This window comes from Triticum urartu, chromosome 3 (genome assembly GCF_003073215.2).
Source record: "Triticum urartu cultivar G1812 chromosome 3, Tu2.1, whole genome shotgun sequence".
Taxonomy (NCBI): domain Eukaryota; kingdom Viridiplantae; phylum Streptophyta; class Magnoliopsida; order Poales; family Poaceae; genus Triticum; species Triticum urartu.
Window position 1 is genome coordinate 477,919,284 of NC_053024.1, and position 12,636 is coordinate 477,931,919.

Below are 12,636 nucleotides of genomic sequence, written 5' to 3' on the forward strand. Positions count from 1 at the left end.
CACATGGTCATGTTCAAAATATAGGTCAAATCCCTCAAAAACCCTTTCTGGATATTTCAAGCTTTCGAAATATTTACAAAGGAAATATTCCCCAAAAATTCCAAGAAAATTCTATCATGTCACATATGACATGTATGATGATCTTGCCAAGCCTCATGTCATGGAGAATAGTATAACCCCATGAAATCCCCTCAAAACCATTTCTGCCCATTTCAAGGATTTGAAATATTTCTACAGGAAATATTTTCATAAAAATCCAAGGAAAATCCAGCAAGTCACAAATGCATATTGTGATCACCTTGTAAATCCTCATATCAATCAAGGTCATTTTGGTTCACCAAAATGCCCCAAAACCCTCTCTGACCAGAATCGAATTTGAACAACTTTGTACTACCAACTTTCTCCCCTTGACCCCAACTTTTGTGAGCATGTTAACATGACCAAATAAGGTCACTAAACCAAGTGGTGCATCAAGGAGAAGTGATTTTCTCAACTAGATCTACACAAGTTCATTTCTGCTAATTTCTAGGGTTTCCAAAAGTTACATTGTGAACTTTGCCCAAATGATCTCAAAATGGGTGTAAGGACCTAATTATATGTGAAATTTCACCCTGTGGAGTCTCCTGCCAAGTGGAGTTCATTTGCTTAACCAAACAAGCATCAAACACCTTCTGCCATTTTACTAAAACCCCTGTTTTGACCTCTTCCACTCTTCTCCATGGCCTCCACTTTTTACCACAGCCCCTCCTAGACCCCTTCTACCTCCAGTAGCAATGGCTGCATCTCAAATCAATAATTGAGGGGTGAAACCACCTCTTTTACCTCTCTGGACAGCCCTTGCACCCCTCTTCCTCACCTCCCTCCTCACCCCAGTGGCCACCCAAGGCATCCAAGGCTTTCCCCACATTCTTTACTCCTCCCTAGAGCTACCAGACATGCTTGGCCGTGCCCACTTTGCCAAAAAAATGGCATGCTGGCCATTTGCACGCTCTGGAGCACGCTACAGTGCGCTCCCGCACTGTAGCCGCCCCCTACCAACTGCCTCCGGCCACCTCGGGCCTCCCCAGCATGTCTCACGAGGCCGCCTCGGCGTCTGGGACACGACAAGCTGTCGGCCCCCTCCTAAACCTCTCTCCTCTCCCCTCCACGACCTCACCCGAGCGTGTCCGTGGACGCTGCCCACGGTGCTCCGCGGCCACGCCCATTTAAGCCACCCCGACTCTTTCTCTCGCCTCGGTTCGAACCTCCTCTCTCCCGTGCACCTCTCAGACACCCCCTCATCCCCCCTCATGCCCTCCTGCCCTCTCCATGGCCACCATGTTCGCCGTCGGCCTCCACTTTGCTCCGGCGAACCAGAGCCCCTCCCCCTCTCCTTCGACCTCCAGGAGAGCCTCCGCTAGGCTATGGAGCTTCCCCGCTCCTCTCTGCCTCGTCCCGTGCCTCGTTGTGCCGGTGCCGCCAATGCCTGATGGGGCCGTCCGCCACGACCGTTGCCAGATGCGCTCCGGCCATCCCCTGCCATCTCCGAGGGCTTCCCCTAACGCGACTCTCCCCGGCGACCCCTCCGGTGGCCGCGGCTTGGCCAGAGGTGGCCTGTGTCGCCGGGGGAAGGCGCCGGCCGGCGCGAAGACGGGGCTCGATCCCCTCCTGTCGCGAGCGCGGGAGGAGGAAGAAGACCCTGTGGGTGGGCCCCGCAGGTCAGTAACCCCGCCGACCGGCCACGTCATTTAAGTGGAGACGGGCCATCGGTTTTGCGCTTCCCTTCGGCGAAAGCGTCACCCGGGAATACGCCTTCGGCGTGGCCTCCCATCGGGTGTCCGCGAGGAGCTGGGCCAGGCCCAGTGCGCTGCCCGGCTAAATTACGCTCAGCGCGTGAGATTAGGTATAAAACCCTTTTTCTCATTTTCTTTATCCAGTGAACTTCAAAAATCTCTAAACAACTCAAATAGTGTCCAAATTTGATGATTCAAATTTCTTATGACTCCATAAATCATGATCTTTCACATGGTGCTATTTGCATGTTTTTCCGGAAGCATTTCCTTCACAAATATTTATCAAATCCTATTTTTCCTATTTCTGTGATGAACTTTAGAAAATCACAGAGAGCTCAAATTTGATCCAAATGCCATGATTCAAGTTTGTAGATACATCTAATTTCATAACTTAGGTTATGAACATTTTTCTTAATACTTTATGTACTCCACAAAATAATGATCCATTTCTTCATATTTGTCAACTTTGCAAATTCATAGGTAATTCATTTGAACTCCAAATCCAATGAAACCAACTCCTAGATGTTTCTAAAATCACGATTTGTTAAATGGGTGCCTTCGCTCATTTTTCAAAAAATATTTCTGTACACTTCTTGCAAATCCATAAACCCCTTGATTCCATCATATCAAAATGTTTAGAAATATCCACTGACCCAATTCCAATGAAACCACTCTGGTTATTTTTCATATAACCAAAGATGTCCTAGAAAAGTCAAATTAATATTTTTAGAGCACTTTTATTTTCTGCCTTGTTGTGTTGCTTATTACGGATGCTTTCGACGATAGTTGACGAAGTAGACGAAATGCTCGGAGTTGGACCAGAGATATTTGAAGACCTCGAAGACTTTGTTAAAACAGGCAAGCAGCCCTTTGACCATGTCTATGAAACCCTTTTTATGCATGTCATATAGCACCATATTGTTGTTGCAACGGAATCATGATGAGGTGGTAACCACTTTGATGGTTTGCCACCGTTACTTCCTCGTTGATACTTGCATGGTGCATGACCCTACCTCCTTATGAGGGTTGTGCCGGTGGGAGTAGATAGGATGCTAAAGTAGTGCTACGCAAAAAGGGACGGGAATATGCATGGTGATGGAGACAAAGTATTTTCAAAAGACTTTTCGAAAAACCCCATCGGGTGCCACTTATGCCCGGGGAAGATGATGAGCTGGGTAGCCACTTGATGACGAACTGGTGTACCGAGGCAAGTGTGTGTGTTGTTTTCAAAATGGATTGGTTTAAGTTGCGACCGTTATTCCAACCTTACATGCGCAACCACTCTACCCTTGTATGGGAAAGGGCATTATTGATTACCTAGGCTGATACTAGCTTGGATCCCGCATTACTAGTAACGGGGGAGAGTTGGTGCTCTCTCTCGGGACGGGGTCGTGCCAGGTAGGGCGGCCATGACTGTTTTTACAGGGCACCGGATACATCGTTGCGTCCCCTCTTGGATGTTACGATCTCGAGTGAGTCTCGTATGATGTACATCATGAGGATACGGAACAACGAGTGGACTCTTTGTTAGTGTCGTCTAGGGAAAGATAGTGATCGGGTGCTTACCCCGGGTACTTGAGGTACCGCGGGTCGTGGATGACACGGAAGTTCCCCGGATCTTGTGGGTAAAGTGTGCAACCTCTGCAGAGTGTAAAACTATTCGAATAGCCGTGTCCACGGTCAAGGACAGTTGGGTAACCTCTCTTGGGCTACGTCCACATGTTTACAAACCAGTGTGTGTGTTTGGATAAGTGGGAAGAACTACTTGGGTCAAGTCAAAGGACTTGACATGATTGAGTTGGGTTGATGCCCACTCTATTTATGTTGATATCTATAACCTGTCCTCATGGTTAATTGAATTCTCCTGATGCATGTCTTACAAGTTGTTGAACATGTCATTACACTCAAAACTAGCTTTCCGCAAAAATTTACCTATATCATGCATTGTTGTACCTTGAACCAAAACATGGGTTGCTTGCGAGTACATTCAAAGTACTCATTGGCTTGTCACTGGTTATTTAATTGGCCAGGCATGGAAGAACAGGAGTTCGAAGAAGATTTCTTTGGAGACGAACATGCGAACTAGGACGTTTCCCAGTCAGAATGCCTGTAGGGTTAAGGCAGATGGCATGGGTTCTACTTATCGACGAAGAATTTCCGTTGCTTAAGTTTATTTGGTATTCAGCCCTTGTGGCTTTATCTATGTAAGACTTGACCATAATGGTCATAATTTGTGTAAGACGATATGTATGGATGTAAGACTCTTGTTATTCAGCTTCTGTGTGTTCAGTGAGCATTGATCTCTGGGATCATTGTACACATGCATTCGGTGATCACGACTTATGAGTCGGGGTCCCCACAGTTACGGGCGCGCTTGGTGTTCTCCTCCGCCCTCCACGCCTCATGGCGGTCCTTCAGCTCCTTGAGCCGGGCTACGCGAGCACGGTTCCGTGCCCTCTCCTCTGGGAACGGCACCCTGGCATGCGAGATGTCCCAGCTCCTGACCTGCCAAGCGAAGCGCAGGAAGGATAACCAGAGATCTGGAGGAAGACGGGGAGATGGAAGCGAAAAAGCTTACCAGAGCGATAATGCCCCCGTCTGGGAGCATTGGACGAAGGTTGACCGGCAGCAAATCTGGGCAGCCGACGACGGCCTGACGCATGTGGCACTGAACCTCGGCCTCCGAAGGCAGGGGGTTAGCCGTCACCATCCCCGTGAAGGGAGCCCGGTCCGCGGTCATCTCGAACAGGCAAAGGTCGCGCCGCCGTAGTGGCACGACCCCTCTTTCAAGGTAACCGCCAATCACGGTGGCGAGGTCCACCCCTCAGGCCTGAAGGGCCGTGACTGCCGTGGGGCAGCCATGGAGCAGCTTCGCCTGCTTCTTCTTCTCCGGCCCATCGGACCACGCGGCCGGGATGGTGTCATGAAGACCCCCGATGAACACCAGCAGAGGGCACTCGGGATCGTTCTTGAGGTAGAACCACTCTGAGCGCCACCCGCTGTTGGAGCTCGTCAGGGGCCCGTTGAGGTAGCCATCGGCTTTCCCCCGCTTGAGCCGGATGCCAATGCACCTGATTGTCGGCGGGCTGTGGCTCTGCTCGTCCTTCAAGCAGACAAACATGAAGAAGTTACGAAAGAGATGCCAGTGCGCCTTGATGCACAGGTATCCCTCGCACATCGCCTCAAACACCACCAGGTGTTGGATGCCATTCGGGTTGAGGTGCTGCAGCTCGAGGCCGTACTCGTGGAGCACGGTGCGGATGAATCTCCCCGCCGGCACGGAGAACCCGTGCTCATGAAAGGCGACGAAGGAAACCACGTACCCCTGGGAAGGTCGTGGGGAGTCCTCGAGCATCGGCTTGATCCACTCCCGCGCCTCGGTCAGGCACGGGAGCATCCCTGCGTCGACGAGCGGCTCGCAGCTTCGCCTCGGAGACGGTCGAGCGCTGCCAGTTCGACATGGCCGCAAGCAGGGAAGAAGCCGGCGTGCAACGGCGGTGTGGGGACAAAGGTGAATCGAGATCTGAAAGCCTTGTGATGGCGATGGAGATGGCTAGTGCGCGGATGGGTAAAGAAAACCCCTGCGGGCTTTCCCCTCGACATAAAGGAGGAGAGAGGCACAGGCGACGATGATTCAATGCCCGGGCCCGCCCGACAGAGCGTGGGGCCTACTTCCTCACGCGTCGCGTTAGCCTGAGGCCCCGACTTGCGACGGGGTCAAGGGCTTTGGGGGCAGCTTCATCTACCACACTCATCCCCCTCCACTCACTGGACTCCCTCTAACACCAGGAAGAAGAAGACTTGTGCTGCTATGCTCAGGGGGACGAACCCCCACAGTAGAGGCGGCGAGGTGTTTTTTCTCTCCATCTGGCTACCATGGATCTCCTTCGAAGCGGGGCGAGGCCTATTTATAGAGCCACGGCGGTCAAGCCCTATGCGAGGAGCGGCGCGGGGGCGACGAGGCTTACAGTGCAAGCCGCCTACCCCGCCCCTGGGTCGCGGTAGCGGAGTAATGGCCCGGCCCGGTCCCGTCAAATCAACTGAAGATGGGCCACGGCCATCGACGCCAGGTCAAGTCCCGCTGCCAGTCCATGTCACCATCAAAAGGCGAGCCCGCCTTCACCAAAGCAAATAAAAAACCCAGTGGCAGAGTCCTTGACTCTACCGCGGGCTCGGGGGCTACACTCGGCGGGTGCGCTCGCGCGCCCCCACCGAAATGAAGCAAGGTCGACCGGGAAGCAGCGTGGTTCACTAAGCCTAAGGGAAAATCCATCATTTTCCCTCAGGCTCGGGGGCTACTGATGAGGGGATTGACCGGGGGTAATTAACTTAGCCCCTAATCCCTCAATCACCAAGACTAATCAAGGCCTGCAACGAGCGAGGCCTGGCATCAAGGACAAAAGGCCGGCCCATGTCCTTGCACGAGCAGGGAAGCTGGGCATCAGCCTAGGCCCCCCTCCGGGGGGGTCACGCGACCTAGCGTCACGAGCCAAACTCTCTGCCTCGCACGACCTAAGAGGCGACGTTGAGTTAGCAGGCGTGGCCTGTCAGGGCCGCAGGGCAGAAGAATCTTCGCTGTCAGGTAATGATGTGATCTTCCCCCCGCGTGGGGGGAGGCGCTGCAAGGACAGGCTAATCCTTCGCCCCTAAGACATCGAGTAAGCTAGCCTCGCCCAAGCAGGCTTCAAAAGCTAAGTCAGGAGCTCACCCAGGGATTCCTCGACCTATCAAGCGAACAGCGCCGGTAGCTCGAGCTCGATCGCCCTGATGCGAGAGCCTACAGCCTACACCGTCCTACGGTACATCTACCACGACGGGACGCTGTACGCCCCCAATCCAAGACGAAGGACTGCAGAGCGGCACTGTTCCGGCACTGACGCAACACTGTAGCACGACGTTTTTACCTAACTACCCTTGTAACCTTGCCTTCCTTGAACTATAAAAGGAAGGGGAGGAATCCACGAAAAGAACGGGCAAAAAACAAAAGAACCCAACATACAACCGAGCCGGACAAGCCAGGACACCCGGTCAGGCTCGCTCGCTCACACGAACACGCAGTACCAAGTACTGAACCGCAACACCACACACACAGAGAGACTTGGTATCAGGTCCCTTTCTCGCGAGCCGCTTGTATCTCCTACTATAAGTTTTTTCCCATCCGGGCATAAAGAACACCACCAGAACTGGACGTAGGGAGCCCCGTGGCGCCCGAACTAGTATAAATCCTTGTGTCTCTTGTGCCAGCCGTCCGGATCCGACACACGATCGTACTAAATTTACTTGCCGATGGTATAGAACCCCGACATGACGTCCTCTCATGCTATGGAGGCAGTAGAAGAACAACACGTGAGGTTGTAAGAGAAGGGTAAAGGTGAAACAATAAAAGGTAGATTTGATAGATTCGATCGTGATACCCTCAATCGGCCGTGGTCCTTTATATTTATAAAGTGGAGAGGTCTTGCTCTGACTTGGGTCAAAACCCTAGCAAATTCCATATTAAAATACAACTTCTACACGGATTCTACAGACCTAAACCGGTCTGACCGCCTAGACCCACCGGTCTTACCGGTGTACCCGACGTGTAGATCTTCTCGTAACCATATCTCTCTCGTCTGAAGTCTGAATCAGATGTTCCATATATGAACCTTGATCTGCTCGACGAAAACTATCCAAAGGTGAAGTCCAAGGACCAACCATTTTTTCAACAAATCTCATTGAAATGGTTGGAGTGACTGTTTGCACAGTAGGCAAATACTACTACCTCCATGCTACAAATAAGTTAGTTTTGGGCTTATCCTATAAAGTCAACTATTTCAAACTTTGACTATAAATAAATTTTAATGTGCTGCGTTTTGAGATGTGAATAGTATGAATAGATTTGTCTCGAAACATTGTTTCACAAAAGTATATTTTAACTATGTTTTAAAAATAGTCTACAACAAAACAAAGTAGTCAAAGTTGCATCTCGAAGACCATGTCGATGTTCAAAACGAATCTACTTGTGGGATGGATGAAGTATACTTGCAAATGGTTCTCTCTAATCTTTTTTTAAGAAGGTTCTCTCTAATCTCTCGCCATTATTCTTGCAGGATCTATACTGGAGCATATTGAAAGACTCGCCATTATTCTTGTAGGATCTGTACTGGAGCATATTGAAAGACGCTGGCACCTCAGCGGACTATAAGTTCACATCTATTGCCCTTACCATGCTTTTGTTCCGGGTAGGCTGATAACTGATAATGTCCTCCTGGCTCGCACTACCTTAGAACAAAAGGAAAGGTAATATAGGGCTGGCTGCTATAAAATTAGACATGAGTAAAGCATATGACAGAGTAGAATGGCCTTTTCTTGAGAAAATTATGCGAAAATTGGGATTCGCTGCAGCATGGGTTGATTTAATCATGAAATGTGCTTCCACAGTCAGCTATAGAGTGAAGATAAATGGAGAGTATTCAGAACAATTCAGGCCTCAACGGGGTTTGCGTCAAGGTGATCCCCTATCACCATCGGTACGGAGATAGGGGAGACACACGGAAGGGCCAGAGGGGAAACGGAACACTCTGGATCGCGAGCGTGGTGGCAAGGGGATCGATGGAGGCGGGATCGGCGGCGGCGGCAACGAACGAAGATAGGGATCCAAGGGCTGCTCTGTACGGAGATAGCGCGATGGCGATGGGGAAGGAATGTCCGCTGGCGGGGTTCTCGCTCGAGGGCTCTCTGGACGCCTCGCTCGCTCGCCCTGGAACTTTTTTCGCTGGTTTAATTTCGTAGATTTTTTCCATTCGTTTTTCTGGCGTAGTTCGTGCGAGGGAACTACCTAGACGCATCAGGAGGGCGCCGCGAACGTGATTTTCGAGGGTCCAGGGGGAATCGGTGAGATGTGGGAGGTGGGATCGAGGATGAAAAAACCCGTCTCTGGTGGGATGAAAATTGACCAGCGGAGACTACCAACTGAGACATTAGGAGTAGAGATTACAACTGGGAAGCCTCCTCCACCGGCGGTTGAGGTGGCCTCAGATCGCCCCCCGGACGAACTCCAGTGTTCACCGCCGGGCACCCAGCCGCTGCCTCGTCGACTTTCACGTCCCTCCCTTTGATCCCATTCACCAGGGAGGCAGCGCCGTCCTCCATCACAACGAACGAGTCCACACCGAGATCCCAACTGGATTGTGGTCGCGCCTCTCACCCCATCAACGACCAACATACAAGATGGGGGAGGGTCTATGTGTGACGCGGGCGCCGTCACCATGGACGGGGGAAGGAGGAGGTGGCAAATACGCAGCCATCGGTACGGAGATAGGGGAGACACGCGGAATGGCCAGAGGGGAAACGGAACACTCTGAATCGCGAGCGTGGTGGCAAGGGGATCGGTGGAGGCGGGATCGGCGGCGGCAGCGAACGGAGATAGGGATCTGAGGGCTGCTCTGTACGGAGATAGCGCGATGGCGGTGGGGAAGGAATGTCCTCTGGCGGGGTTCTCGCTCGAGGGCTCTCTAGACGCCTCGCTCGCTCGCCCTGGAACTTTTTCCGCTGGTTTAATTTCGTAGATTTTTTTCCATCCGTTTTTCTGGCGTAGTTCGTGCGAGGGAACTACCTGGACGCATCAGGAGGGCGCCGCGAACGTGGTTTTCGAGGGTCCAGGGAGGAATCGATGAGATGTGGGAGGTGGGATCGAGGACGAAAAAAGCCGTCTCTGGTGGAACGAAAATTGACCAGCGGAGACTACCAACTTAGACATTAGGAGTAGAGATTACAAAACTAATTACACGAATGAAAGGGAAATCGCGAGACGAATCCATTAAGCCTAATTAATCCGTCATTAAAGATTGTTTACTGTAGCACAACGTTGTCTAATCATGACATAATTAGGCTCGTTAGATTCTACCGTGGCGCCCTCGATTGTTTACTGTAGCACCCTCGATTGCTCAAGGAAGATATACAGGAGGGGGGGAGCACGGGTGCGGCTGCCATACTCGTTTTGTATGATGGGGTCAAGTTCATGGATAGGGGTAGGTTGTAACAGCTATTGAGGTGTTCGTTACAGATTTTTGGATTGGGGATTAGGCCAAAGGTACAGGAGCACTTCAGATCGTTGTTCTTTCTTTTTTGCCTTTGTTCTTTTTTGCCTCCTTTTTTCCCCACCAGAAGCATGGGACCAGAAGACAAGGTTTCTATCGTCTTTCCTGTTGCGTTTTCTTATATTAAAAATAATAGAAAAACCTTGGTTCGTTTCAATAGATCTCATCATAAATGAGGCACGCTCGGAACGGTTCGCAAATGAGATTGCTCCATTCATAAGTTCATACATTGCACCTTAGTACAGACATCATCGTTTGTTCAAAATACGGAAGACACTTAAAAGTAGAGATGTTGTCACGAGCAGACTCTTAATGCACATACTTCAATGCTAATTGAACACAAGAACTCAATTTTGCTTGCACACAATAGTAGGCAACGTATCCCTGCTTATTCATCAGCCCAGCATCTCATCTCCCGTTTCATCATTTTTTTTTGCTTTCTTCCTTTGCCTCTTCGGTCTCTGTTTTCCCTTCCTCTTCCTCTGTTATCTTTGGTGCCACGAAATACCTGATGTAGCCCTTCTCTGCAATTTTGCACTCGACCATCAAAGGTAGCTTGGTGGAGAGACCGATCTTCACTTGATCAAACAGGGTAGACACCTTGGCGCAGGACTTCATGTACCTCAGGTTCAAGGTCAATGAAACTGGCCCTCGCATATGTGTAAGGGTAACACTAGCTTTTTCTGGCTGCATTGATACAAACATGACCCATTAACTAGTGCAGATACGCATAGACGGATCTATTCTTCAGTAGTTTCTTAAAATACTAATTGAATGGCACAATATACTAAAGATGTTACTCCATATGATAGAACCAATTGAAATTTATAGAATAAACAGATGTTAATTTGCACTGCAGAGTAGTTAACCACGTCACCAAGATTTTACAGTTAAAGGAGGAAATAATAAGCTAACTAAAAAACAAACATCTAATTCAACCCCATTTACCAATACCAATGTAATCAACCAAATGAAGAGCCATGTTCCGCTTTATGAAATCTATGTAGCTTCTGCTCTAGACAAATTAACTTGCAAGTTATGCAGACTAAACATACTCCAAACACAGAAACCAACATTAACAAACAAAGTGAATTAGGAACTCAACACAGTATAGTGAGACAACGAAGTTCTAAGGCACTATGTATGCATGTTCGGCTACTCTGGTGCCTATAACCTAGGTGAGGAACCAAGAATGCACACTTGCTAAGAATCTACAACACATCACTGATATGGTTGTTCACTGCATTTCATGTTACAGTCACATACAGATATTCAGAGGAGGAGGATATCCATTCCAATTTGAGGGGCTAAGAGGGTCAAACTATTAAGTACGTTGTCAGTTTTGTTCGGCACATGGGAAATGTTCACGCACCCACTTTTTCCTTTAGTAGAGAAGCTGATGACCTCCTCATTCACCCTGATGACAACTACAGCAGGAGATGGAAATGGTTCAAGGTACATAACTAGAATCCTCCATGCGCAACAGTAACAGTTAGCCTTATAAATCACCAGGTAAATCTATGTACCATCGTCGTCGATGACACTGAGGGACTTGCAGTTCAACATAAACTGCGCAGAGGGCATGCAGAAAATGGCCTGGTACTCCGACTCCATATCGTGCCATTCCGAGATTTTGAGGCGATGGCTTCTGGCGTCCACAAGCTGCAAATCCATATCCGTAGTTTTAGTCTTGTCTGTTCATTTCCACAAACACAAAATCAGCACAGGGTCAGGGCGAAGAGCAGCTATCGCAAAAGACGTGCGGGCACTTACCGGGCGACTCGAATGTTATGGTAATGTCTTCGAAGTTTTGATCGGTCACCTTGATGGTGATGATGTCACCATCGTTGGAGGCGCGGAGCAAATCGACCATGTCGGCGATTGCGATGCCCATGGAGCAGTCTTCGTCGCAGCGGTAGGACCGGAAGACCTCGGAGGGGAAGAAGAGCGAGAGGAAGACGACGTGTTCGGTGTCCAGGGCCTGGAGCGAGAAGCCCTTGCTGGAGCAGTCGACGTTGGCCACATTGACCAGGTCGAGGATCGCCTCCAGGACACCCTGTAAGATGCTTCCCTTCGCCATCGTCAGCTCAAACATGGTGGCTTGGACGGCCCGGCGGCGGCGTAGGAGAAGATGGCGGCGTTGGGAAGAGGGGCGGGAGAGGACGGGAAACCCTAGATCTGGACGGGTGCGGGATGGAGAGCGGTTGGGAGGGGACGGAGGAAGGGGAACCGGATATTAATAGGGAGCCATAGGCTCGCGGTGTTTGCAGGCGCCCGTTACAGGCCATTTCGCAAACTGGCGCCTACAGTCCACCGCGAGATGGGCCGGCCCATTTAGCGTTTCGCTACGTCTCTTCATAAAGTACAAAAAATAGAGAGCTGCGCCGAATCGAACCCAGGACCTACACGTTCACAGCGCACCGTGCTAACCAGCACGATATGCACGATAACTTCTTGCGTCCTTCTTATTATTTCAGTTCGCATTTTCTTTTTTTTCTTTTCCTTTTTCTGTTTTTCTGTTTCTTTTTGTTTTTATTTTTTATCTTAAATGCGTGATTGTAAAGCGATGAAATTTTTCTTCACAATCAACGGACATTTTTTTAAAAATCCATGAACTGTTTTTTTATTTTTGTGAACTTTCCTAAAAAAATTCAAGAACTTGTTTTCAAATTTGATGAACTTTAAAAAAAATTCATGAACTTTTTTCAATGTTGATGAACTATTTTCAAGTTTTGTGAACCTGTCTAGAAAATTGATGAACTTTTTATCTAAAGCAATGAATTTTG

The 12,636-nt window shown here is 49.7% G+C and overlaps 1 protein-coding gene across 1 annotated transcript; it reads right to left on the minus strand.

The window, feature by feature from the left end:
* Nucleotides 1-10,035: 10,035 nt before the first annotated feature.
* On the minus strand, nucleotides 10,036-12,037 carry LOC125548520 (proliferating cell nuclear antigen-like). Its single transcript, XM_048712103.1, has 4 exons — nucleotides 11,624-12,037; nucleotides 11,377-11,544; nucleotides 11,223-11,277; nucleotides 10,036-10,537 (listed from the first exon to the last, which is right to left on the minus strand). Exons 1-4 carry the CDS (start codon nucleotides 11,943-11,945, stop codon nucleotides 10,486-10,488), a joined length of 597 nt encoding a protein of 198 aa, XP_048568060.1. The 5' UTR covers nucleotides 11,946-12,037; the 3' UTR covers nucleotides 10,036-10,485.
* Between the last annotated feature and the right edge of the window lie 599 nt (nucleotides 12,038-12,636).